This window comes from Agelaius tricolor, unplaced genomic scaffold (assembly GCF_023055355.1).
Source record: "Agelaius tricolor isolate 1412-34295 unplaced genomic scaffold, bAgeTri1.0.p SCAF_22, whole genome shotgun sequence".
Classification (NCBI taxonomy): Eukaryota; Metazoa; Chordata; class Aves; order Passeriformes; family Icteridae; genus Agelaius; species Agelaius tricolor.
In genome coordinates, this window is record NW_027269282.1 from 6434144 (window position 1) to 6461364 (window position 27221).

Genomic DNA, 27221 nt, shown 5'->3' on the forward strand with positions numbered 1-27221 from the left:
CAAGACTGTGGCTTTGTCAAGTGTCCTTTGACTCCCTGGGAGCAGAGTGACTTGCACAAGGATTTGCTCTCATGCAAAGCACCTCACTGATGATTTAGTACTCCCACACCTCTTGTTCACTTGTCCACATCCTCCCTCAAAAGTGAACTGCAAATCTAGAATAACAGCACTTTTGAAAGGGAAGTAATAGGAAATTAATAAAAATTACCTAGCACTGCAAAGCAATAAGGCTTTTTTTATCCTTATAATTTTAATTTATGAAGCACTGTTGGAGGAACTTGAGTATACTTTGCTTACTGGGTTTGGCTGCAATTATTTATTATTTAGCAGTTGGTGTGTTCCTAACTGCATACTGTGAGGTAGACACAAGGGTGTGTTTCGCCTGTACAATTCAAAAATTATTGATCCTTGTTTAGGTTTTGTGTGGGAAGAGGTGTGCAAGCTCTTCTTTGACTGAAAGAGTTCAGTTCTGTGCAACTGCTAGTACTGGCACAGAATAATAATAATAATAGCATAATAACAAAACATAATTTTTAAAACGGGTCCCTTACATCATTCCTCCAGGCGTAGTAGGTGCGAATTTGGTACTTCTCCTCACAGGTCAGGAGTAGTTTTCTGTAGAAAAGCAAGCATTAGAAAAAACATTTAAAAAGCCTGATTGCTAATGAAGCTCCTTTGGACTGCTGTGAGCAGGGTGCCTGTGTGTGTGTTGTGCTCGGTGCTGCTGCCAGGCCTGCTGGCTGTGCTCCAGGGCTGCTGACAGTTTGGGCTGTCCCGAGCCTATCGGAGGAGCGGATACACCGAAAGTTCCTCCTAAATGTAACCTACAGCAATGTGGGTGTTCCTGGCGTTGTTTCCCCACCCCCCAGTTCGCAGTTCTAGGTTCAGGCTGTGGTGGATGTGGAGGAGAGGCTGTCACAGCCGGGCACGGTGTAAAGCCAGGTGGGGAGAAGGCTGCTCACAACCCCGCAGGTGCACCGGGGCCGCGCAGTCTGCCAGAACAGGTAAAGTGCGGCTCGGAGAGCTTTGTCCCCACCCTTTTAAACCGAGAACATCCTAAACCTCGGCTGGGAGGGTAGGGGCCGAGTGGGGCTCGGAGGTGCGGGGGTTTGCTCGCTCAGCGGAGCCGGGCGTGCGGCGGGGTTCGGGGGCAGCCTCTGTCCGGCTCCTGCTGCTGCTCCGGGCCGCTGCCTCCGCAGCCCGGCGCGGGGCGGGACGGGGGCGATGGGGCCCGGGAGAGCCCTGCTGGGGTGGGCTGGGGCTGGTTCCCAGCGGGCCGGGCGGTCCTGCCGGGGACACCTTGCTGTCCCATGGGCGGGGTGCGCGGGGATGCGCGGCCGGCTCCGAGCCCTGCGCAGCCCGGGGCAGGGAGGAGGGACAGGAGGCACCCGAAAGGGCCGTTCCGCAGCCCAGGTCCTGTCCCGGCCGCTGAGCCTCTGGTCCCCCCGCAGGGAACGCCGAGCTCCGTGCGGGGATTGCCGCAGCTCGGCAGGAACGCGGCGCGAGTCTCTTCCATAAATAAACAGGGTGTTAGTAAAATAAAAATAATCCACACCACCCAGGAAACCAGACTCAGCCAGTGCTCTCGTGCTTTAATTACTTTGTTTCTAGCACTTTTGGGGTGTGGCCAGAGGAAAGAGCTGAGCCTGCCGGGGCTGGCTTTCCAACAGGTTGTGTCTCATGTCTGTAATAGACATCTTTCTGCAAAAGACACGGTAACAACTTGATCATGACTTAATAATCAAGGAAAAACTGGTACCTTTAATGTGTCTGGATACTTCATGAAAGGAACGAGAGTAGCCTCTGTTTATTTTGCACGGTAAAGATGAGGCGTCAGTGTGAGATCAATTGTCCACACAATCAGATTTCCCCATTTATTCAGCAGGGGCTGTGCTGGACAGGCAGTGTGTGATCCCACTTCTCATCCATGTGTTGGGGTATCAACCATGTCATCTTCAGAGTGTGCTCTAGCCACGGGCAAAGTCAGTAGCATAAGCACTTCTGTCAGAATAAACTGCACAGTAAGTTTAGCAAAAGCTCTCAGGTCAGAAAAGTGCCTTTTATTCTGTAACTCGTGGGTCGTACAGGATCTGATCTACAGCATGCTGATTTTGACAGTACTTCATGTAAGCAGTGCTGCAAGATCAAGATCTCTTTATGGACAGGAGTCTTTGCTGTACAGGGGAAAAGAGCTTCTCAAAACTCCCTCGCTGCAGAACTGGGTGGAGGAGAACAAATAAACTGGTTTTGCAGAGTGTCTTCTGGAAATTTAATCCTGTTTATCCCTTGGAGAAAAACATTGTCAAAACTTTTAGACTGAAATTTGTGATATTTGTTTTAAGGAGAAGTTAAGTGTTTCCCCTGTTGTCTTCCTCCTCGCCCTTCAGTTTCAGATCCCACTGTGAGCTGCCCCCAAGCAATGCCTGGGGCTGGGCAGAGGGGATGTCTGGGGCTCCTAACAGAAGTTGCTTACTGCCTCCTAACATTGGCAAGAAGAAAAAAGTAAAATTTATTTATGGAAAACAAGCTGAGAGAGACTGAAAAAGGAGACAGGAAGATTGGTTCCCTCCCTCCCTACATCTGAATATCAGATGAGCACGGGGCAGTGAGCTCTCCTCAGCAAGCTGGGGCCATTCCTCAGCACTGACAGGAGGTTGCTTGGCTTGTTAAGAATATGTTTTAATAAATATGCAGTGTAATCTTTCCTGCTTTCTCCCTGATTAAAATGAGTGATATTTTGCAATGTTGAAAGACACGATGGGAAGGTACTTGTCAAGAGGAGCTTTTCTTCCCTTTACCTCCCTTTCCCATCTCTGGTGTCACTCCTCCAAACACACTACACATGCTCACAATCTTACTTAGCTTTGAGTAAGCTGCCATCATATTCATCATATATATATTTGACTCGTTATTGAGGTAGACATTGTTAAAATTCCCTATCTTAATGGCTGAGATGATAAAATTAAAATGTCCTTCACTCACCACCCCAACCCCCCAGCAAAGCTGCTAAGGTTGCTGCTGCTAATCCTGGGCTAATGCTGATGAGCAGCAGGTGATGATGAAGCTTTCTTTCAATTCCTGTTGCTGAGTCTGGCAGGGCTAATGGGTAAAGAATTCATCCTGCAGGTTAGTTGATTTAAACCCAAGATAAAACGAAGTTGGCGAAACGTTTTGACCTGTCAGTGTTTTGTGTGAAAACAATGTGAAATCCCCAGCACCTGTCACATCTGGCTGCAGGCAGAGGCCTGTCCAGCTCTGGGTGATGTGCACCCTGGAAATAGCTCCTAGGAAGAATGTCCTTGAGGCATGGGAGAAGAATGACCTTTCCTCTGTGGAATTTGCAGGGCTTGAGGCTCCTGGGGGACACACAGTGGGGCTTTCCCAGTGAAGTCATGTTTTGTGTTGATCTCCCTTTACTTAGCCAAGCCTGGGATCTGTCCAGTCTGCTGAAGGGGGATGCTTAATGCACCTGGCACTGCAGGACAGGGTGATTGTGTCTGTAATCCCTGGTGGGGTGATGCCAGAGGGGATTTCTTAATCCTCTCTTCATCTTGTACCTGTGCAGGTAACTGAGCATGGTCTGCTTTAGGTATCTTGCCTTGTTTCATGTGAGGGATATATAATTTGCTGCAGAGACAAGTATTTCCTGAGAAAAATCCATCCATTTTCTGGAAAAACAGCTAATAGAGCTGGTTATCAAGAAGCACACTTACTTGTCTTTAACTACATAAAGAAAATCTGCTTGTGCAATGACAGGGGCAGAGACCCATCAGGAATCTGGTCTAGTGAGTGCTTTTAATCTGGAGAAAAAATAAATATCCATGTTTGAAATAGAAAGCCAAGAGCTCTACCAGATACATTTGGTCTAAATCTGGGCATGCTTGAAAGTGTCACTGAAATCTACCTACAATGTGATGGCAGCCTCGCTGATTTCAAAGGAAAAATGAGCAGAAAATTGAGTTTGCTATGCAGAAAAACATCTCCCCAGAAAGCCAGTCCTTGTAAAACAGAGGCATGAAAGAGCCTGGGGCTGAGTGTTGTTGGGGACGGGGATGGGGATGGGATGGGGAAGGGGACGGGGAAGGGCAGCAGCGTTGCTCGAGGGACGGGTCCCTGGGCTGGGCTCCCGAACGGGGCCGTCCCAGCCAGAGCTGACGGGGAGCTTGGGGGGATGTGGCTCGAACTGTGCTCGGTGAAAGCCCCGAGCGGCTCTCTTGGGCTCTCTACCGGCTTTCCCAGGCACACAGTGCCCCGGTGGGACTCAGCTGAGAAAGGGAGGTGCACAGGAAAGGAGAGGGCTGCGTGGGCATGGAGGGGAGGGCAGGCGGGGCTGGCTCTCCCTCCCTCCCTCCCCACCAGGGCTGATCTCTCCAGATGGGATGGGAAAAGAGAGGAGTATGTTGAGAGATTTCCTTTTCTATTATTCCTTCATTTTCATGTTTTCCCCTTCTATCTGTTCCCCACCATTCTCCCCAGGGCAGGAGTTACTTTTGTCCCCCAGATGAAATGTTTCTGAGCTCATCACCTGAGACACCCAGGAAGAAGATGATTAGCTGCAGGTAAAGAAACTGGCTTTGGGAATTGGATTTCTATTCCTCTCCTCTTTGTTTCTTTTTGTTGTTTTTTTTTTTTTTTTCCTTCCAGATTTGTCACCATGAACCTCTTGTCATTTGAGTCCATCTGCATTTTCCTGCTTTCCCAAGGTATGTTTAAAGCTGCCATTTGCATCAGTGGTTTTTGTCTCGGGGGCTTCTCTATCTCCAGCTGGAGTTCTTCACTGAGAAATGAGGGCCAAGTGAGTGCCTCTCCAGGAGGTTTAGGGATAAACTTCTGAAACATAGTCTCACACAAAAGGGGAGAAAATAATACCTGGAGAAACAGCTTTTCTGAGAATTTGAACACATGACTGATCTGTATGTAAAGTGTCTAACTGGTGTGGGAAAAGCTGATGTTATATTAAAAGTGCATAAATCTATCCAGTGTTTATGGCTGTAAATATGGCTGTAAAGAAGGCTAAGGCTGGCCTAGCTCTCATTCTTGCCCTGTCCCTGCATGCAGTGAGCAGAGAGACTTTCCTGTGTGCTGGAGTCATGTCCTTGTCATTTTTTGTGCTCTCTGTATCCCTGCCAGAAGGAATTTCCTGACATAGATACACTGCTGTGTCACCAAATTATGTTTTGCAGCTGTGAAACCTATACAGCAAACCGGCATTTTTGCTGTTATAGGATTGTCTTGTTCATGGATGGTTGTCTGTTTGATCCCACAGCTTTGCTGGCATTGGGTATACAACAAATCCATGTTGGCCAGGAGATGATTGGCAAGATCTCAGCTGCTGGCCAGTGTAAGTTTGTTTTATAGACCATTTTCTATTTCTGAGTTTCCTCTTTCTTTGGTTGTTTTGGTGTGTTTTGTTTTGGCGTTTTTAAAGTTTTTTGTTGTTGTAGTTATTTACATTTATTGGCCCCTCTTCAGCCTGTAAAGTCCCCAGCAGTGCTCTGGCAGTCACAGCACCGTGGCTGCCTCTACCCTAGCCTGGCTTTCTCCCTCATTGGTGTTAGCTCTCCTGGGATGTGATCCACTCTGGTTTTCCCCAAATTGGCTATTTGCCAACTGGATGGTGTTTCTGTCAGTTCTTCAGAGCCTGCTCCAAGCAATTCTGATTTGCAGAGCTGTGTTTAATTACAGCCTTGATCAGACCTCCCACGTGGGTGTTTTTTGGGGCTGTAAAGCCAGCACAGCCAGCTTGCTGGGAGCAGGGCTGATGGGGCTCTGGCTGGCCCATGTTCACCTGCAGCTCCCTTCTTGTACTGGCAATCAGTTACTGATAAACTCTGTTTTGAATTCTCTCCTGATTGTCGGGGTCTCTATCTGCTCAGAGTGACCCCAAGAAAAGTTGGAAAGTCTCTTTTCCCAGCCCAGCGCTTGAAGAAGGAGTCAGGGCTCTTCATTTCTCGGTCTCAAGGTTGTTTCTTGTATCTTATCTATAAAATTCTTTCTCCTGTCCAGCTGAGGTCTGTCCAGCAGGACAGTTCCAGGCACTCTGCCTGCCCCTGGCGTGGTGTTATGTCTTTATACTAAAAACTACCTGTACAACGTTCACAATTACTTTCCAATACCTATCACCCATGTTAGACAGTGAGCTTCTACTCTAAACCAATCTGAAAGTGCCAACATCACAGCAGAAGATGGAGGCCAAGAAAAAGAAGGAGAAAGGCTGGACATGCCCAGATCTCTCCATCTTGCCCCCTGAATTCCCATTCTAAAAACTCCAAAATCCACTTTTTCACCTTGTGATAATTCACTATCATTCTACTTAATTTGTCATGGCTTGCAGATCTTCATCTAAGGTTGGTAACTTGCTCCATGGGTCATAATCAAACCCACAGGCATTTTGGGCTCTGTGCCAGGCTCTCTGAGACCCCTGGCAGGGGTCCTGGCTGCTCAGGACAGCCAGAGGGATGTCCTGGGTCCTGACACCTGATCACCATTTTTTCTATTGTTTGTCAAGGGATAGAGAGCATTCATTCCTATGCCAGGCATGCCCTCCAGTTCTACCCTGCAGCACCATGTGTTCAGCTCAGACTTTCCACCCAGGGATGGGTGTTTGGGTGTTTCTCCCTGCTGCACATCCCCAGGAGTCCCTTGCTGGGTTGCAGGCATCCTGCTCACCAGTCCCTGTGGAAGAGCTCAGCTGCAGAGCCCCCTGAGGGGTGTTCCTCCATGCCCAGCCCAGTCTGGGGGCTCTGCACTTTTCTCTGTGCATGCTCAGGCAGGGGTAAGAGCCCTGTTGCAGCTCCAGGCTCAGCCCAGCTCCCAGGGCAAGGCTGGCAAGCCAGGACAGGGCTGGCAGGGAGGCTCTGCTCCAGCTTGTCCTCAGCACAGAGCCCCAGGGCAAGGCTGGGTGCCCCCTTAGGAGGGCCAGTGACCCAGAAGGGAATGCCTCACAACTTTCAATCCCTGTAATCTGGTATTAGAAAACCCTAATGATAAATTCAGGTTTTGGCTAGCAGGAAGGATTTGGAAAAAGTAGTGATAATAAAAAGATTATAATAATGGGGGTAGAGTAACATCACTGGCCAAAACAGCTCTTAAGGGGTCAGTGTGCTTGATCTCTATTGAGCTTCTGGATTCTTTTTCCCTTGAAGTTCATTCTGGCAAATGCTGCAGAGGAGACTTTAAAATTTCCCTTTAAATGCTTTGAAAATTATTCTTCATAGTCTGCAATCTGCCATTTATTTATTTCAGTGAATGGAAATTAAATGTGAATGTCAGTGAAATTGTGGGCTTCCACTGCAGCAAAAGCACCTCAGAAACTTCAGCTTGGGAGCAGTTATGTTCTTGCAGGCAGGGGTGATACAAAGACACATCTCTGAAGAGGAAATAAAAGGCAGATTTTCATGAAAAGTCTTTCTGTCAGTGTCTGGGAGCTGTTCAGTGAATTTGTGTCTAGGAAAATAAGAGCCTGTTTTGAAAAATGTGCTGCAGATGAAACACACTGGGCTCTGTGGGACTTTGTAAATGCCTCCTGGATTTATGTCTGCCTTGCTCTGAGAGAGCCTGCAGGTGCCACTGGGCAGGGCTCCCTTTCCCTGCTGCTCACCCCTCCTCTGTGCTCTCTCTGAGAAAGCACCTCTGCCTGGATTGCTGATTCTTCACTGCACTGGCTGCTCTGTGCTGCCACTGACACCAGGCTGAGGCTGAGTCTGGCAGACTGAGCTGGGCTGGAGCTGCTGCAGGCCAGAGCAGGGCTCATCTGGGCTTTGTGTTGTGAGCACTGGCTGCCCCTGGCCATCCTCTGCCATTTGTCTGGATTTTCAGCTCTTGGCTGCCTGCTTCCAGAGCAGGGCTAACAAAGTGCAGTTTCACAGTGTGTATATTTTTTTCTCCTAGTGATGCAGTGCTCTGCCTCATTAGATATCCTTTTCCTCCTGGATGGCTCCTACAGCATTGGCAAAGGAAGCTTTGAAAGGTCCAAGCACTTTGCAGGCAAGCTCTGTGATGCCCTGGACATCCATCCAGACAGAGTGAGTGTCAGGAATATCTCCTCTAATTTTCAAACAGCTTGGCAGTGTGTCTAAAGGCCCGTGGTAACGTGCTGAGTGAAATTGCAAAATTCAACCTGCCATGGGGGCAGAGTATTTATTTTTATCAGAAAGATGTGATTTGTGAAGCAGTGGGATTGGAGGATGCTTCTTGACTCTTCAGATTTTAAGCAGTTCCTTTGGAATTTGAGAAAATACATAATCCTTCAGGTTAAGGATTATGATTTGGGGTTTTTTTTCCTGATTTTATTTTGGTTTGGAAGCTCATCAATTAGTTGGTTCTTTCTCTTGCTTTTCCTTGGAAAGCTGCAGAATTAATGTCTGGGAAGTTAGCCACCTTTCTGTCCAGATTAAATGATGTAGTTTGCTTGCTCTGCTTCCCCCAGAAGGAGATGGGTGCTGTGCTGCCATGGTTTCAGGCCTTGCTCCCTGCAGTCAGCCTTGGGGCACCTCTGGGCATGAATGAAACATCCTGGGCTTGGTCTGAGGGCACTTAAGCCAGACTGGCAGCAGTTCCAGGTGTGCATCAGTCCCACAACACTGCCTCAGCTGAGGACCTTGGAGCAGGCTGGGATGGTTGCTGGACTTAATTCCATGCCAGAGCCTTTCCAAATAAATGTCAGGTATTTGGGAAGATTGTGTCAGTGAATATTTATTATTTGCAGATTAGGTGGTGTGTTTTATTTTTTTAAATGCCATCTTTCCTCTAGTCTTTCACTTAATCCCACATAGATTGGACTGAAAATTGGAAGTCTTTTCACGTTTGAAATTGTCACATTCCATAATACTTCTTGTAAGGCTTCAGTGAGGTATTCTGGATATATTGCCCTGTACAGACCATTTAGTCCATTTGCATTTTCAACTAGAGGAAAAGGTTTTAGAGGAACTATTACAAAAAGTATTGGTTTGTGTTGCCTGCTGTGCTCAGTGCCAGAGGGAGCTACTCTCAGGGATGGAAAGGTTGCCTACCCAGTGTATAGATGGGTTGGTGTAGAAGGTGTTATTTATAAACTTACTGCCCCTGAGGCTGTGAGCTGCTCTGAGTGGATTAATATAGATCCTGAGCTGCCTCTGACTGCAGCAGAGGCTGCTGTTGTTTCCAGATAAACTTTTTTTGCCTTGTTTATAGTCTGTATAAATAATACTGGAGTTCCTGCTCTATTTCTAAGTTCATTGAGACTGCTTGTGGCTCAACATCAAAAACATAGTTTGCCTTCACACAATTTAGTCTTCCCAAGTTTGTAAACTGATCAAAAGAGTAAAACTTGCACAGACACCTTTCATAACCTTCCATAACCTTTTCTTTTAGGTCCGTGTGGGAATGATACAGTTTAGCTCAACTCCCCACCTTGAATTCCCACTGGATTCTTGTCTAACCAAACAAGAAGTGAAAGAGAGAATCAAGAGGACTGTGTTCAGGTCAGCTTATTTTACAGCTCTCCTCTTTTTCTGGGCTCAATCTCTGCATTGAGGGTTTTTTTCTGAGGTTTAGAAATCTCTGCTTCTGCTGTGCTTACACCAGTGTGATGTCCCCAGGGAGGGAGGTGAATGAACACTGTGCTCCATGATCCACAATCCACTAAAAATGTGAAACCTGATCTTTCTTAGTGAAAGTTAATAGGAGACAAAGTTTTCAGTGTCCTATTATAACATGGTAAATAGAGAGTTTTCCAGCTCTTTCTGTCTATTTGAGCCAGGCAGTGGGTTACATCCTCCATGGAAAAACAAGCATGTTGTTCCCTCACGGCTGAGCTAAGGCAGCACAGTGTGCTGCTTCATTTTTTGGTGGTTACAATTTCCTTTGTCCTGGGAGTCAGTGATGAACTGCTGCTCTGTAGATATCTTTGTGTGCTTGCTGAATTCAAGAGGATCAGGTTTTCAGATGGAAGCCTTTTTTCTTCCTAAATGTTAAGACTTGGATGTCTTCCTATGACCCCAGGAAATGGAGCCAGAATTCCAAAGAAGAGCTGTCCTTAGAGCCTCTCAAAATCCAAACTTTCCATCTTGGAGGAATACATTTGGATCTACTAAGGATCTGACAATCACCCCAAAATAGCACTTGTTTTGATGATAGATGAGGTATTGGTAAGGCCCCTGGATGTCTACTCTTTTAGCTGATCTGCCTTAGGACTAAGTAGGGTTAGATCAACATTTCCCATGGATATCTGCTGCTGTCAGGATGTTGCACATATTGCAAGCAAATGTGATCAGTTTTGCATCTTTCAAGCAAGATCAGCTGGCTGGATTTTGTTGTATTTCTTTTGATGAGTTTAGCAAATCAGGAAAGCCTCTTGTGTACTGTTACAGGAAGAACTTAGAGAAAACAAAGATGCATTCCCCCTCTCTGATGGTTGTTGAAAGTCTGTGAGAGCAGAGAAAGTGAAGCAGCATTTGCTGGCTGGCACTGCATGTCCTTGATGACAACAGAGGGATGCTGACAGATCAAACAGAAATAATTACTTTTTGCCTGGCTATTTCATCTAGTTTAAATGAAAAGCTGACATTTTGAAGTTGATAAAATAGTTAAGGATGGGTTCCAGTTGGCTTCTGAAAAAAAAAAAGGGTGTTTGACATCTTGGTTGAGATGTTCCTTGATGTGCTTCTGATGAGCCTTGGGCCAGTGAGGCATTTCCTGACTTCAGCCCAGAGCTGACAGCACTTGGAAGGAGGCAGCACCAGACTAAAGTGAAGCTTTTGTGATTTATTTGGAGACTGCTGGTCTCTCTCTGTGAATGCTGTCCAAATAGCTTTGGAATTCGTTGGCCAATTCCAGCCAAACTCGGTGGTAATCTCAAGCTAAATTTCACATGAATTTCTTTCATATCAGTCAGCAGCTGGTTACAGGAGACTTAGTGCTGTTCCTGAAGAAAGACAGCAGGCAAAGTCCAGGTCTCCTTGTACTTCAGAAAATCCTTATTGGAGTAATGCCTCAAACACATTTCCACTGTGTCAAACCCCAGTGAAGCTCCAAATGTAAATTAATAAGCAATTTAATGAGCTCTTTATTAACTTTTTCTAATCCTCAGGGCTCACATGGGCACAGTGTAATGAGTTCATCAAGATTTAGTCACTACACTGACTATGCACAGTGTGTTTTTCCTCATGCAAAGCACTATTCAGTGAAACATCTCACAGACATCTGGTCAGAAAAAGGCAAATTTGGACTTGCTGTGAACACATGGTCACTGAGTATGATTGGAAATGGTGGAGTGCAGAGGAGGAAGAAGTTCAAAGCAAAGAGACCTGGCAAGTACAGAATGAAAAAGTTTCTGTGAAAATCAGAGGGTAGATGGAAAAACAGTGCATTTGGGCATGATGAAATGCTTTTCTAGAACAAGCAAATCAGGAACCAGGTGCTAGGGCAAAGGATGCATGTTCAGAAAGCAAATGAGGTGTGTTTGTATCAATGCAGACAAAGAAGATGAATCCTCCAAGGAAGGAGTGACACCTGTGGGTTGGTTCCCCTGAATTGCTCTGGACAGCAATAAAAGCAGCCCTTAAAAGCAATTACAGGAAATTATCTATGGCACAACTCCTTGGGCAAATTAAAAGACAGCTGGAAATGTTCACTCTGCTCTAGTGGTTTTATTATCACCAGGTCTGTGGCACGTGTGGGAAGAAGGGCAGGGCAGGGGCTGAGCAGGGGCAGCACTGGGGCTGTGGATGGAGGAGAGGCTGAGCCTGAGTCAGCAATGTGTGCTGCCAGCCCAGAAAGCCACCCTGGGGCTGGGCTGCATGAAAGGAGGGAGGAGCAGCGGCTCAGGGGAGGTGATTGTGGCTCTCCAGTCCATTGTTTGAGACCCCCCTGGGGCACTGCAGCCGTGTCTGGGGGCACAGCATGAGGAGGATGTGGGCCTGTCAGAATGAGTTCAGAGAGAGCAGCTGGGATCCTCAGAGGGTTGGAGAACTCTGCTTTGGAGAACAGGCTGGGCAGAGAATGTGTTTTAGGGAGAGATGCCTCTGCTGGAATGAAGATACAAATGAGACCATATGATGGCAACATACAGATTTTATTTAACATGGATTTTATTGACAAGAAATGCGAGAGAGAGAGAAATAGGAAAGAGGTCTCAGAGAGAGAGAAAAAAAGCAGAAGAGAATCTGTTGGAACAAGATGATCTCTGAGGTCCTTCCCAAACTAAACCATTCTGTGATGCTAGAGGATATGTAGATGTGTATTTTAACTTGATATTAAAAGACTATAACTTGATATACTACTACTACTACTACTACTAATAATAATAATAATAATTTAACTTGGTATAATAATAATATTTTGCTACTACTATTTTATCTTCATCATCATCATCTTATTATTATCATCCCTATTGTTCTTCTCCTTCTTCCTAGTATTTACTTCTATTTCTTCTTCTACATCAACTTATTCTTGTCCTTATTCCTTTTCTTATTCCTTCTTATTCTCTTTCTTATTGTTTGTTTTCTTTTTCTTGTTTAAATTCTTATTCCTTTTCCTATTCTTTTTCTTATTATTTTTTTTCTTATTATCATTCTTATTCCTTTTTCTATTTGTATTCTTTTTCTCATTCTTATTTCTTTTTTTTCCTTTTTCTTATACTTAATCCTTTTATTATTCCTATTCTTGTTCTTATTATTTTTTTCTTATTCTCATTGTTATTGTTATTATTTTTACTCTTTTTTTTCTCGTTCTTATTCTTATGCTTAATTATTTTCTAATTTACTACTACTACTTCTTAATCTTCTTCATATTATGAATATGAAGAATAATGAGGTTGGAAGAGACCTCTAAGATCATCGAGTCCAACCTTTGCCCTAACACCTCAACTAGACTTTAGCACCAAGTGCCCTTATTATTAGTCCTACTCCTATTCTTTTTGTGGGTTTTTTGTTGTGTTTTGGTGGTGTTTTTTTGTTTTGTTTTTGTTGGTTTCTTTTTTACTAATGCTACTATTTTGAAAACCCAACTTCTGTCTCTTTTGGATGAATTGTGTTTGGCAAAGTCATGCAGTGTGCAATGGAGTCATGCACAGTGTGCAAAACACCTGTCTGTGCTCATTCCTCATGGATAAAATCCCAAAGGATCAGCATGTAATCCTTTCAGGATGAGAGAAAATCTCCTTGGATTCCACCAGGGGAGGTCCCGATGAAATATTCGAAACAACTTTTCCCTGACAGAGTAGTCAGGCATTGGTTGCAAGGAGTTCCTCAGGGAGGAGGTGGAGTCTCTGTCTTTGGGAGTGTTCCAGCATCATCTGGCTGTGGCACTTGGGGACATGGTTTCAGGGTGATGGTGGGACTGGATGACATTCAAGGTCTCTCCCCACCCTGATGAGTCTGTGGCCTTCACCACTGAGTCACACAGCACCAGTGTCCCCCATGGGGGCTGGTTTGGGGCTGGCCACATGGGTGATATTTGTCTTGGGGAGACCAGCTTGGGATGCTCCACAGCAGCTGGGGATTGCTGGGGCTGCAGGGCCGTGTCTGGGCAAAGGCAGCTGTCCCAGGACATGGAGGGGCATGCTGAGGGCCAGCTGCCCCTGCAGGGCCCGGGCTGGTGCTGCCAGCCAGCCCTAATCCTGGGGCCGTGGGGCCAGGCAGGGGAACAGCGCCCGCAGCAGCTGGTACAGGCAGGAGTGACGTCTCTTGGGTGCCTTTTGGCCAATGGACTCTTCCCAATCAGACACTTCTTGGTAGCTGCTGACCTCTCCGTGAGCCAACCCGTGCTCGCTGTGCTCTTCCCAGTCAGAGAGATTCTGGGAGATACCAACTAGTCCTTGGGAAAGGCCTTGCTCCTTGCCTTCTTCCCAGTCTGAAATTTCATGGTCACTACTGACATCCCCATGGGACAGTGCATCTTCCTCGATGCATTCATCCCAGTCAGAGAGCTCGTGGTGGCTTTGGGCTTCTTCTAAGGAGAGCTTCTGCTCAGTGCCTTGCTCTGTGCCTTCTTCCCAGTCTGAAATTTCTTGGTAGTTTTCAACATCGCCATGGGACGGCTCTTCCTCGACGTATTCATCCCAGTCAGAGAGCTCGTGATGGCTTTCAGCTTTTTGTAAGGACAGGTCCTGCTCCGTGCCTTCTTCCCAGTCTGAAATGTCTTGGTAGTTTTCAACATCCCCATGGGACAGCTCTTCCTCGATGTATTCATCCCAATCAGAGAGCTCATGCTGGCTTTGGGCTTCTTTTAAGGACAGGTCCTGCTCCATGGCTTCTTCCCAGTCTGAAATGTCTTGGTAGTTTTCAACATCCCCATGGGACAGCTCTTCCCCAGTGCATTCATCCCAGTCAGAGAGCTCGTGCTGGCTTTGGGCTTCTTCTAAAGAGAGCTCCTGCTCACTGCTGGTTTCCTGTTGGGACCCTTCCTGGTACCTACCTGCTTCTTCCAGAGACAGTTCCTGCTCAATTCTGGCTTCCCCCTGGGACTCTTCCTGATTGCTAGCAGTTTCTTCAAGGGACAGCTCCTGCCCAGTGCTGGCTTCCCCTTGGGACCCTTCCTGGTAGATTCTGGATTCTGCTTGGGACAGCTCTTGCTCACTGTAGTCTTTCTCTTGGAACTCATCCTGGAACCTACCAATTTCTTCTAGGGACAGCTCCTGCTCAAAGCTGGCTTCCCCTTGGGACCCTTCCTGGTAGCTACTGATTTCTGCTGGGGACAGCTCCTGCTCAGTGCTGGCTCCCCCCTGGGAGACATCCTGGTACCCACCAGCTCCTTCCAGGGACAGCTCCTGCTCAGGGCAGGCTTCCTCTTGGGACCTTTCCTGGTAGATTCTGGATTCTACTTGGGCCAGCTCTTGCTCACTGTAGTCTTCCTCTTGGGACCCTTCCTGGAACCTACCAGCTTCATCTAGGGCCAGCTCCAGCTCAGGGCAGGCCTCCTCTTGGGACCTTTCCTGGTACCTACCAGCTTCATCTAGGGCCAGCTCCTGCTCAAAGCTGGCTTCCTCTTGGGACTCTTCTTGGTGGCTACCTGCTTCTTCCAGAGACAGTTCCTGCTCAGTGCTGGCTCCCCCCTGGGAGACATCCTGGTACCTACTGGCTTCTTCTAGGGACAGCTCCTGCTCAGGGCAGGCTTCCTCTTGGGACCCTTCCTGATGGCTACCGTCTTCATCTAGGGACAGCTCCTTCTCATTTGAGGCTTCTCCTTGGGACCCCTCTTGATATTTGTTGATTTCTCCTTGGGACAGCTCTGTGTTTTCATCTTCACCCTGAGAATGCTCAAGCTCCCCAGCCAAGGCCCCCTCCTCAGGCTCCTGCTCTGCCAGGGCTGATCCCTTGTCTGCCTCTACCTGCTCCTCACTGGAGGCTCCCAGTGGGCTGAGCAAGGGGCTGGGGGTGCAGCAGGGGGTGTGTGGGGCAGAGATTGGGCTCTCTTCCTCTCTTCCTCCTGCAATTCCTGCTTCTAGTTCAGCATCCAAGCTTTGCTCCAGGTCCCTCTGTTCCTCTGGCTGCCAGCCAGATTCCTGGATCATGAGCACAGCATTGTCCACGATCTCACGGCTGATGCGCTTCGCTAAATCCAGCACAGCCTGGCTGCACTCTGGGGAGCTGCATGGGTTCTCTGCTGCTGCTGCTGGTGGCACCTCCTCCCTGAGGGCAGGAGAACCTGGTGCCTTTTCCACCTTGGGGGGCTCTTCCTCCTCAGCACCTCCTGCCAGAGCAGCTGCCAGCTCATCCTCCGTGGGACTCCCCAGGGCAGAAGAGGCTCTGGGCAGCTCAGGGGCTGCCTCTCCTGCCACCTCGGTGCCCATACTGCTGGGAGAGGTGGGGCCCTCCTGGGCACAAGTCTGGGCATCCTCATCCCATATCCTGTAATCGATGCCTTCTGCCCCATGGGACAGCCCCTGGCTGCTGACATTTCCTTCCTGTTGGGGCAGCTTTTGGTCGCTCCCATCTTCTTCCCATTGGGGCAGCTCCTGGACATTGTACTCTTTTCCTTGTGATAGGTCCTTGTCCCTGTTGTCTCCCACCTGGGACAACTCTGGGTCTCTCTTGTCTCCTTCCCATTGGAATGGGTGGCCTTGCACTTCTTCCAAAGGAGATGGTTCCTGGTGTGCCTCCCCTTCCTGCTGGGACAGCTCTTGGTGTGTCTCATTCTCTGTGTCCAACTGGTACAACTCCTGGACTGTCACACTTTCTCCCCACAGCCCTTGCTGTGGGCCATCTCCCCACTGGACTTTCACAGTTGCACCTCTCCCACACTCACACCTCTGATACAAGTCTTGGTGCCTCACAGCTCTCCGTGGGGACACTTCCTGGACCATCACATCTTCCTGTAGTTGGTAATACTCTTGGAGTGTCATTTCTTCCCAGAGGCAGAGCTCCCGTCTGGTAACGTCTCTCCATGGGGAAAGCTCTTGCTCCGAGTCATATTCCCAGTCTTTGTCCATGTGGGCAAAGGCCCCCTCCTCCTCAGTGTCCTACAGGGGCAGGCCTGAGCTGCCCCCTGCCCCCAGCCACTGCCCCCTGAGGGCTGGTTTTCCATCCATCCAGCCAGGCAAGGGGCTGGGGGCTGGGAGTTGGGCTTCACCTCCTCCTCCTCCTCATCTGGCGTGGTCGGGGCACAGGGATCCCGGGAGCCGCTTCGTCCTGAGAGAGCAGCTCTCACAGGAATGGGATCCCCAGGGCTCTGTGCCCCTTAGATACCCCTGACACGGCCCTCTGCTGTGTCACAAGGGCCACCACAGTGTCCCACATCACTGACACAACACACCTGTGTCACAAAGGGCCACACCCGGCACCTCTTCAGCAGCTGAATGACCATAATGTTCAGATGGAAAAACAGAAGCTGTAGAGACGTTTGTAGAAGATGGAAATAAAATTCAAATATCCAAGAGTTCTGGTTACTGCACCAGTTGCAGAAACACTCTGCTGTAGAGACCATTCTGAGTTGGAGAGGAGGGACATAAGGGTGAATAGATGGGACCAGTGGGTAGGAAGATGAGAAGAATGACAGGATTAGACATCCCCATGGATCTGTTGTGTGGCAACAAGCAGAAATAGGCTACACTTCCCATTACCAGACTGTAGCCATGATATTTTCTGAAAAATCCTTTCCTTAGGAATTTTTCTCCTGAGAAGCTGAGAGGCCTCAGGAACAAAATGTAACCAATGGTTATCTGCTGCTGTGGAATGCAACAGGTGCATCTGGGATTGGTCTCATGTGGTTGTTTCTAATTAATGGCCAATCACAGTCAGCTGGCTTGGACTCTGTCTGAGACACAAGCCTTTGTTATATTTTTTTTTCTATTCTTAGCTAGCCTTCTGATGAAATCCCTTCTTCTATTCTTTTAGCATAGTTTTAATATAATATATATCATAAAATAATAAATCAAGCCTTCTGAAACATGGAGTCAGATCCTCGTCTCTTCCCTCATCCTAAGACCCCAGTGAACACTGTCACACCAGAGGGTAAAAATTTGCAACCCAAATCATAAATTCAGTAGCAGGGGAAGAATTTTGATTTCTTCTTTTCTGTCTCCCTGCTTTCTAGAGGTGGGAGCACAGAGACAGGTCAGGCTCTGAAGTACATTCTCCACAAGGGTTTCCCTGGTGGCAGAAACTCAAGTGTCCCTGAAGTCCTGATCATCATTTCAGATGGAAAGTCCCAGGGCAGCACTGCAATGCCTGCAATGCAGGTGAAGGAGAGACACATCACAGTTTTTGCTGTGGGAATCAAGTTTCCAAGGTAGGAAACTTTCCAGAGTGGGAAGCAGACACCCAGCTAGCCAAATGGCTGGTCCTGGTAAGTGAGGGGTCATCTCAGGCTAGATAAAAGTTTTGAAAAGAGAAAAGGTGTCTTAGTTTTTGCCAGAGCAGGGTTGATTTTTTTTTCTGTAGCTGTGGGTGTATCTGGGAGATAATCCATACCACTTTATCATTGCCAGGGGTAGGGGAAAGGGACTTTCTCCCTTCTGAGAGGAAGGGCACCAAGGAGGGGAGAAAGTGTCATGGACAAATAGTCAGTGTTGAGACAAACTTTCCAAGTAAATTGATTTTGTCTTATATCTTTTGTTATTCATATTTTTATTGCTGCTGTTACTGCTTGATTTCTCATTTCATTTCTGTTCTCAGTTAATTGTTCTTATCTCAGGGCATGAAATATTTTTGCCTTTCATGTTTCCAGCTGGAGATGAGAGGGGAAGGAAGGGAAGCCTGGTTTCAGTGAGAACACTAAATTGGGGAATACCATTCTTAAACCATGACAAAAAAGAATTTTCAGGGTAATACAGGCACGGGGGGAAACACTGACTTGGTGGCTGATGTAGAAGGAGCACCAGAGCTGATGAAGAAAACTTTTCCACTTGGTAGAGCTGTGCTGCTGCCTGAGACTAAACACGCCAGGATCTTGGAAACTGAGGAGTGTCATGGTTTTGCATCAACTCTCTGTTTGCTGCACAGGGTTGGTTTTGACTCTTAATTCTTTGCTGGGGAGGCTGAGCAGCTGACCTGTGCCTTGCTTGGCAGGTGGGAGGAGCTGCAGGTGCTGGCCAGCGAGCCCCCTGAGCGGCACCTGCTCTTTGCTGGAGATGCTGAGGACGCTGCCAACGGCCTGTACAGCACCCTGAGTGACCCTGTCTGCACTGCCACCGCTCCAGGTGACCCTGCTGGCCACACCTCTGTGCCCAGGCCTTTGGCTTGGACATGGCACTGAGTGAGGAAGATAAGGCAGTGTCAGGAGGCATGCAGGGGAATTAGCGGGTGTTGCACTTTGAGGTGATCTGCTTCTGGTGCCCAAACAGGATGGCATGCTCTCCAAATACCTCCAAGCTGCAGAATCCTAAATCTTTCTGCATCCTCATTCACCTCTGAAAATGGGAATTTTGGCTTTTGCTCATGTGACAGGGGATAGAGGGATAAAGGCAGTTGTGTTAAATTTTCTAATGGACTTGGCTGTGTATCAAGGGGAGGCACCTGAGGCTTGCAGGAGTTAGAAAGGATAGAACTAGAGTGGTCCAGAGGTAGCAGAAAATCAAACATATGAATGATAAAGGCACAGAGGGGGCTGAAAAGCTGTCACTGAACCATGAACTCAGCAGTGTGAGATTTATAGCAAAGCAAAGGAGGTTGAATATTTAGGTTCCCAGAAAGTAGAATAGGCTGGTGATATTTTCTACAGGAAATCTCTCCTCTGCGGTCTCACAGAAGCTCTTGGAAGCTCTGCCCAGTCTGCTGTTGTCAGGTAGTTGAAAACAGCTGTCTGCTCTTACAGCCTTTGTATTTTCAGGCAGTTGAGGCTAGTTTGCCTTTTACTTTGCTGCAGGCTGCAAAGTTGAGTCCCACCCTTGTGAGCGCAGGACCCTGGAGACTGTGAAAGAGCTGGCTGGCAGCTATGTGTGTTGGAAAGGCTCAAAGCAGCCCAATGCAGTGCAGGCTTCTCTGTGCCCCTTCACCAGGTAAGCTGGGCACCCACTGCTCTAAAATGATGGGCTGGGAGATAAATACAGTAATGAGGCTTTTATCTGACCTTGACTCTTTACTGAGATGAAGATCCCTTGGAAGACTGATGCAAACAGTCTCTAGTTCTAGGAAGAGTTTCTGCTTTGATCACTGACTGAGAAGCAAGCAAACAAAATATTTTTTTGAGTCTTAAAAATACATCCATAATTTTGAAATGTAAAGATTACTGTTGAATTTTAAAAAAGGGTAGATTCAATGAAATTACGCTTTTCCTTTTGCCATCTCATTTGGAATGGTCTATTTTTTTTAAATACTTGTTTTGAAAACCTGTGTTTTCAAAGGAAAATTGTTCCATTGAAAACACAGTGAGGTCCACCTTGAAGGCACCTTGTTAATATTTATTAATGGCAGATCTTATTCTTCCTGTTACAGGTGGAAGAGAGTCTTGATAAAACACCCATCCAGGTGCTTCCGAACTGTATGTCCAGGTGGGATTTTGCTCTTCCAAAGCTTTAATTTATGAAGCAGGAAAGGTAATAACTAAAGAACAAAAAGACAAGGGTTTGCTTTCACTTCTCAAAAATTTTGTTCTGAGTGAGAGACTGTGATCAGTAGATATTTAATCCATTTTTTGTTTCTCAAGGGTATCTATGACCAGAGTTCTTTTGGATTAAAATGTCTCCCAGTAGTTTCTCCTCCACTTGAGGAGCCAGTGAATCCTCATTTGTTCATGTCCTGGGGGCAGAGCCTTGCACTGCTTCCCAGTGCCTGCAGGGAGTCACTGTTCTCCAGCCAGGGGAGCATGCAGTGATGCCTCCAGTCATACACTAGGTACCACAAGCACATCAGGTTAGTGGGTAGCCTGATGATCACCAGCCTCTTTTTGTGGCTGTTGAAGTAGCTGTGCTCCTTCAGTCCTTTTTGCAAGTTCAGGTGACAGCAGCTTCATTTTCTTTATCAGTACAGCACTGTCCAGGCCAGACCCTGACCCCTTCATTGCTGCTGAAAATCTGTCAGGGCTGCAGGACCTTTAGCAATTCTCTGTTTATATGAATATGGTGCCACTGCCATTGTTCCACATCAAATGAAGTCAGAGTCTGGTTTGCTTTCTTGTCACAGTCTGCTGGAGAGCCATCCCAAATGGAAATTGCCATGGAGGTGAGGTGGCCCTGTGTTAGTTCAAACTCTGTAGCAAAAGGGGCAGAGCTGTGACCCTTTTTCCACTAACTGTGCTGCTCATGCTGGCAGAGGATGGGGAGGGGCAGGCTCCCTACTGATGACCTGTCCTTCTCTTCCCTGTCCTGTTCAGACCCCTGTGACTCCCAGCCATGCCAGAATGGTGGCACATGTGTCCCAGAGGGACTGGACAGGTACCACTGCCTCTGCCTGCTGGGCTATGGAGGAGACATCCACTGTGGTAGGTGTGAGTCTCCTTCCCTCTCAGCTGGGTCCTGCCTTTGTGATGTCGTTTGTGCCACCCTGAGGACAGCTGGGGTGGGGCCACAATGCTTGGGCTTTTCTCCAAAAGGCAGGCTGAGTTTACTCTCCTGCTGATCATGACTGTGTCAGGCCCAGTGGCTGGGTGCTGCTGTTCAGACACTGTGTGGGTATGAAGAGCACCAATATTGACCAATATCTCCCCCTGGCATGGCTGCCTTTGGGCCTAAATGCAGGTGCCATGGGATCAGGAGAGCAAAGTCACTGGGAGAGACATGGATGTGTCTGGTGGTCCCCTCCCCACATACACGGGTGCAGCAGGAGCTCCTGGTTTTGGGGGTTCAATGTAAAAAAGCCAAAAGCTCCTGATCATTAGAAAACATCTTGTACTTACTTTCCTCAGAACCAATGTTCCAGCTTCAGAGTGTCTCAGGGTGTCAGAGGTGAGAGTCTGGTGCTTGGACTCTCTCCTTTCTCCAGAATATGATTGTGTTATTCAGAGTTCTCTGCCCACAGCACTAAGAGTGGAGCTGTAATTTCTGATTTGAAGTTTGCCATGCAAAAGTTCATGAATTCCCATAGATATTTCCTGTCTCTAAAGGTTTATATGGCATCTAACCAAGACAAAGCCTGCTCCTGGCTCATTTGTCCTCCAGCTCATGATATGAATGGCCAAATGTTTGGGTTGCTGGACACAATGTCCCCTTTCCACAAGGCTTCCAGCAGGCCTCTCTCTGCTGGGGTTGCCCTGCAGATGACCAATTGCCTTCTCCCTTTCCAGCAGCAAAGCTGAGCCTGGAGTGTGGTGTGGATCTCCTTTTCCTGATGGACAGCTCAGCAGGGGTCACACTGGAAGGGTTCCTGCGCTTCAAGGCCTTCCTCAAGAGATTCCTCCAGGCCATGGTGGGCCAGGACTCCCCAGTGAGCATGGGGGTGGCCCAGTATGGTGACAATGTCAAGGTACCCATTGAACTGGGCCAGCACAAGGACACACTCAGTCTCATGAGGAGTATTGATGCCTTGAATTTCAGTGGAGGGAGAACTCTGACAGGCAGAGCCCTGCAGTACATTGCAGAGCACGGTTTTAGGAGTAGCCCAGTCTTTGCAGATGTGCAGGATGATCTCCCACGTGTGGTTGTCCTGCTCAGTGACTCCAAGTCCCAGGATTCGGTGGCAGAAGCCGCTGAGTATGTGAAGGACCAAAATATCTTCTTGATTGGCATAGGCAGCAGCTTCATGAGAGCAGAGCTGACCGTGGTGACTGGCAGTCCACAGCAGACCATTGTCTACTCAGACCCTCAGGACCTCTTCAACAGGATGCCAGAGCTGCAGAGAAAAATCTGCAGCGTGGGCGATCCTGAAGGTAAGACTGTGGTGTGGGCAAGGGGGGACAAGTTTGCCAAACCATGCAGAGGTGTCCTGCATTCCAGCAGGGAGGAGGGAAGGACAGAAGGACAAATGTCCTTGTTTTTGTTTGTCAGTCACAGATCCAGGGACTAACCTTCCATGAGTGATTTTTGTGATGGACCTTGTGAAAGAGGCATAGATCACCCTTCACCATCAGTGATCAGCAGTGTTGAATTTTGCCCACGATTTCCTCTCACTGTGTTTTTCAGTCAGAAAGGAGCAGATATGTGTTCTGACAGACACCATGTCTGTGCTCCTTTCCCCAGGCTGCCAGGCCCAGTCTCTTGATTTGGCATTTGCTGTGGATGCCTCGTCTGGAGTTGGCCTGGAGAACTTTCTGCGTCTGAGGCACTTTGTCAGGAGCAGCTGCTTGCACTTCATCATCAACCGGGACGTCACCCAGATTGCCCTGGTGACCTATGGCAGCAAAGCTCACACTGTCTTTGCCTTGGACACCCACACGAGCAGCTCTGCTGTTCTCCAGGCCATCGACCAGGTGCCCTTCCTCGGGGACTCAGCCTCTGCTGGCAGTGCCTTGCTGCACGTTCACAGGGATGTAATGACTGTGCAGAAGGGAGCAAGGCCTGGTGTCAACAAGGTGCTGGTGCTGCTCACCAACGGAGGGGGCATGCAGGATGCAGCTGCCCCGGCTCAGCAGCTGAGGCACAATGGCATCCTGGTGTTTGTGGTCGTCATTGGGGACACAGACAGGGACACACTGCTGAGAGTGGCTGGGTCTCCCAGCTACCTGGTCCACATCTCCTCCTATGAAGACCTGCAGAATTACCAAGGTCTTATCATCGAGAGGATCTGTGAAGGTAGGAGAGCCTCCAGTCATCACTCTCTCTGTCAGTGCCTCCAGCTGCTGCTGTTGTAGGTTTTTAGATGTTTTACTAACTGAACTTGATACTGTCTTTTGCATTTTACGGATGGGGAAACTACGACACAGAGCTCTGATGACTGCCCAAAGCTATCCTGCAGGAATGAGTAACCAACTTTCCTAAGATTCAGTCCAGTGGGTGAGAGTGTCCATAGTGTGACTGGCTCTTTCCATCCCTCCTAGATCTAGGTTCTGCTTTTTCTGAAGGAAAAAGTTTTCTCTTTTTCTGATGTTGCTTTAAATCTGTAGAATTTGCTGTGTGTTACTGTACCCCTTCAGTGTTTCTGGGGGAGGGCTTAATGGGCCCCTTTTTTGTGCTGGTCTCTGCTCTCTTGTTCAACAGGTTTGTGACCAGGTGTTTGTAAAGTGAGTCTGCAACCTCATCACTCCTGTTCATCCTTAATATCCCACTGCTGAAATGATTATGTAGGCTTTTGAGATTTTGTGTTGCACTGTATTTAATCTTAAAATCAGAATCTGTCTATTTTGGAGCCTTCAGACTGGTAAACTAGGCCTTCAGACAAATTGTGATTTATCTTATTTGTAAGACTAAATCCTTATCTTCAAAGTGGAAGAATTTTCAAATGTTTGTGTAAAAACTCATGTTTGGGGATTAAAAAAAAAAAGGTGGCGTTTCTTCAAAACTTTGAGTCATGAGTGCCAGTCCTCAGCTGGCACTGATATGGCTCTAATACTAAATTTGAAACACTTGCATGTTGTCTAGAAATCAGCTTTTCAGAAAGGACAGCAGCCCTAGTTTTCAGACAGTGACAATGAAAGTCCTCCTAGTTAAAATACCATGCCTTATTTTCTCATTCAAAATAGCCTAAGTTTAACAGCTATCCATTTGCTATGTTTTAACATGTTTATGAGATCAAAAGAAGCACGTTTGAGCTTCAGCACAGAGGTCCTTTTCATCTCTGGGCACGCCTGTGTCTCCTTCAGACTTAGAAAGAGCTGCAGCAGCATCTCTTTGGGGTGAGAGCTGCTCTCCTGGCAGGCTCTGCAGATGGTTTCTGCCTCAGCTTTTCAGTGGGTTTCTCTTGCAGTGGTACTTCCAGCTGTGTTATTACAAAAATAATGTCGTGTACCTTGGAATTAGCTAAAATGCCAAGGGTGAAGGGGAAGAGACAGCAGGGTTCAATGAGTCAGGGTAATAACATATCATTTCCTGAGAGTGAATTGCTGCTTTCATTTCATCTGCAGGTAAATCACAGTTTGTACTAGATAGGCTGGGACCAAGGGCGATGTAAAGATAAGCCCTTCACTCAGTTCTTCTACTCCCAAATCCAAGGCTCAATAACAGAATCATTGTCTGTGAAAGGACTTTAAAAATTTATGATTCATTATAGAGGTATTTGAGAAACAGACCCTGCCTCTGTATACCTGGAATATGGTATTAGTTCTGAGGCTCATCTGAAAAGAGTCCAGAAAAAAGGACCTAAGGTTTAGAAGAAAAGTTCCCAAGCATTAAATATGTATGAATCAGATTAATGGAAATACAAGTTATTAGGATCATCAAAGTGCAAGAACCCCATTTAAGGTATGTTAACAGCAGGCTGGAGTTCAGAGAAATGGTGGTGTGGCAGAATGATTCCCCACAGCAGGGTCTGTGAGGTTATGCTGTGGAGCATCCCTGGAGGGATGAGGTGGACACATGACCTGTAGAGCAGAGCACCATGAAACAGTTCCCTGGAGAACAGCAGCACCTGCAAGATGAGTGATGGGTCCAAGAGATACAGCTTTCATTGCTAGGGGCTCTTCCAGCCCAGTGATAGTGAAAGTGTCCATCCCTGGGAATACACTCTCAGGCAGGACCCCACTTCACAAATCCCATGGTAACAAAAATATTTTTGAACCTGGCTTGGTTCCCTATGAAATCAACTGAAGCTAAAAACTGATATGCCTCAGGTCTAGGAATGTCAAAAAAAAAAAAAAAAAAAGAATTTCAGTTATAATTTTGCCAGTCTTAGGTGTGGGTTGAGACTTGATGTGCAGAGGGAGAATGAGCACAATGTCTTAAGCTGTAGAAAGCTCCCTGACAGATAGGGGATAGGATTTGTATTCTTTTTCCTTCCCCTTTTTCTATTTTCTCTGTGATTTTTCTACCCTGGAGCAAAGGGTAAGGCAAGCAGCTCTGTGGTAGTTTTTGAGCAGAGGAATTTCACACCCTCACCAGCACCGCAGTGGTGTTGCCAGCAGACTGGAAGCAAATCCCCCTGGGATGCTGCTACTTAACCTAATGTCTTGGCAGCAAGGCAGCATGGAACACTGCCAGCCCTGCTGACAGCTGGGCTCTGTTGTGTTGAGAGGCTTGGGAAAGCTGTCACATACTTCATAACAACAGGGCTAATAACTTGGGCTGTGATTGCAGGCTTCTCTCAACCCCCCTAGAAAAGAAACCCAGAATTTTTCCCTATGTTGTTTTCCATTCATGCCATCCTTGCTTCCCAGCTGGCAACTTCTCCTTATTCCTCTTATTCCAGTGGAAACTTTTATTCTCTCTGGGGCAATGTGAGGTTTGAACTTCAGTGGCATTTGGGATTGTGAACCTGTTAGAGCAGGGCATGTGTCTTGCTTTGTTGTCCATGTCTGGTGTTGGGAGTTTGGGCGTGCTCACAGTCTGCAGATGCTCCATTTTGCTTTTCTGGGATATAGAGCTTATCATTAAGTGACTCTTTTAAGCTTTACTAGGAATATTCTCCTCCAGATTAGGACACCTAGAAAAGCCATTCTGTCTCTAGGTTAAAGTGTCAAGACAGAATTGTGGCTTGCACCCTCTGCCATGTTTAAATGCTTCTCCAGTCCCATTAGCCCCTGATGACAATTTTTTTGCAGCATTCCTGATGGATGTGGGTCTCAGCTAGTAATAATGCAGATGTGCCTGAGCCTGCTCTCTGCTCTGTGTCTGTTGCAGAAGCCAGAAGCCCTGTGAACCTGTGCAAGCCCAACCCCTGCATGAACCAGGGTGTGTGCATCCTGGGGCCGGGGAGCTACCGCTGCCAGTGCCACGGCTGGGAGGGACCCCACTGCGAGAGCAGTAAGGACCAGCAGCCCCTCCACATGCATCCCACCCCTCCCTGAAGCAGAGGAACCCCTGGACAGCTGTTTGGTGGCCAGGCCTTGGTGCTGGTGTGGTCTCTTTCTAATGGAAAGTGCAGAGGTTTGGGCTGCTGAGGGGAGCAAGGGCTTCTCTGGAGAAGCTGTGCATTTTTATACATTCACTGAGTGAGTTGACTGTGAGGGGGGCTCAAGGAGGTCTAATAATTTTGGTAATCTTCCACTCTGTTCTGTTCCCCTTTTCCCTCTGCCCTGCTAGAAGAAACAAGCTTTCCTAGGCTCCCCAGGTGGAAAGATTTGACTCCCTTTTAATGGGAGGGAGCTGTTTCTGTTGGAGCAGACACCTTCACTACTCCTTTCAATGCTGTCCATGGTGTAAAACCTCCCCATTGCCTTCCTTCCCTTCAGCAGGGGAGCAATGGCCAGAAGGTGGGGAGTTTCTGGCTCCCTAGAGATGGCCTTGTGCCCATAGCATGAAGTTCTCAATTTAAGTGAGTTTCCCCTTGCCCAATATTTTGCTTTTTACCTGAATTCTGACTTCCAGCCTGTGGTCTCTAATATCTGTCATCTAAGGAAATGGTTGGTTGGTTGGTTGGTTGGTTGGTTGTTGTGGACTGAGTGTGACCTTATCCCTTGGTCCTAAAGCCCTCATCCCACATCTGTGCTTCTCCTCTGCCACAGGAGTTCTCCGGGGTGACTCTCCAAGATCTCCAGCCCTCCCTCCACGTTCCCATGTGCAGTGGAGTCCAAGGGGTTTGCAGCACCTTTCCAGAGCCCTCCAGCACAGCAAGAGGCAGATGGATCAGAGGCATTGACACAGATGTGCTGAGTGCTCCAGTTCTCCATCCAGGAACACTCCCTGCCACTCACAGGCACTGTCCAGCCCTTGGAGTTGATGATGGAGTTGCTCCAGCACAGGGACTGTGTTGAGGCCGTTCCCAATTCCTGCATTGCACAAACTGGGCTTCCCAGCACTCTCTTTCTTTTATAATTGAAGTAAATATTTGTGTTTAAGTATT

General features: G+C 47.7%; 1 protein-coding gene across 2 annotated transcripts; it reads left to right on the forward strand.

The window, feature by feature from the left end:
* Positions 1-776: 776 nt before the first annotated feature.
* VWA2 (von Willebrand factor A domain containing 2) lies at positions 777-27221 on the forward strand. 2 transcript variants are annotated; one of them, XM_071446269.1, is made up of 15 exons: positions 777-1004; positions 4477-4559; positions 4645-4703; positions 5267-5341; positions 7891-8024; positions 9352-9461; positions 17512-17706; positions 18486-18616; positions 19282-19414; positions 19851-19906; positions 20728-20835; positions 21637-22218; positions 22529-23080; positions 26060-26182; positions 26884-27221. In XM_071446269.1, the coding sequence occupies exons 2-15, from the start codon at positions 4507-4509 to the stop codon at positions 27015-27017; spliced, it is 2445 nt and encodes an 814-aa protein (XP_071302370.1). In that variant the 5' UTR covers positions 777-1004; positions 4477-4506; the 3' UTR covers positions 27018-27221. The 2 variants fall into 2 exon arrangements, with proteins under 2 accessions (XP_071302370.1, XP_071302371.1); XM_071446270.1 differs by having other exon boundaries at positions 4482-4559.

What these genes read in the sequence shown, in the direction of transcription:
- VWA2 (XM_071446269.1), top strand. Translation starts at nt 4,507, where the DNA reads ATGTTTCTGAGCTCATCACCTGAGACACCCAGGAAGAAGATGATTAGC. An exon ending in GTGGGAATCAAGTTTCCAAG is followed by an intron (nt 17,707 to 18,485) that starts GTAGGAAACTTT and finishes CTTGCTTGGCAG; the next exon opens with GTGGGAGGAGCTGCAGGTGC. An exon ending in CTTCCGAACTGTATGTCCAG is followed by an intron (nt 19,907 to 20,727) that starts GTGGGATTTTGC and finishes TGTCCTGTTCAG; the next exon opens with ACCCCTGTGACTCCCAGCCA.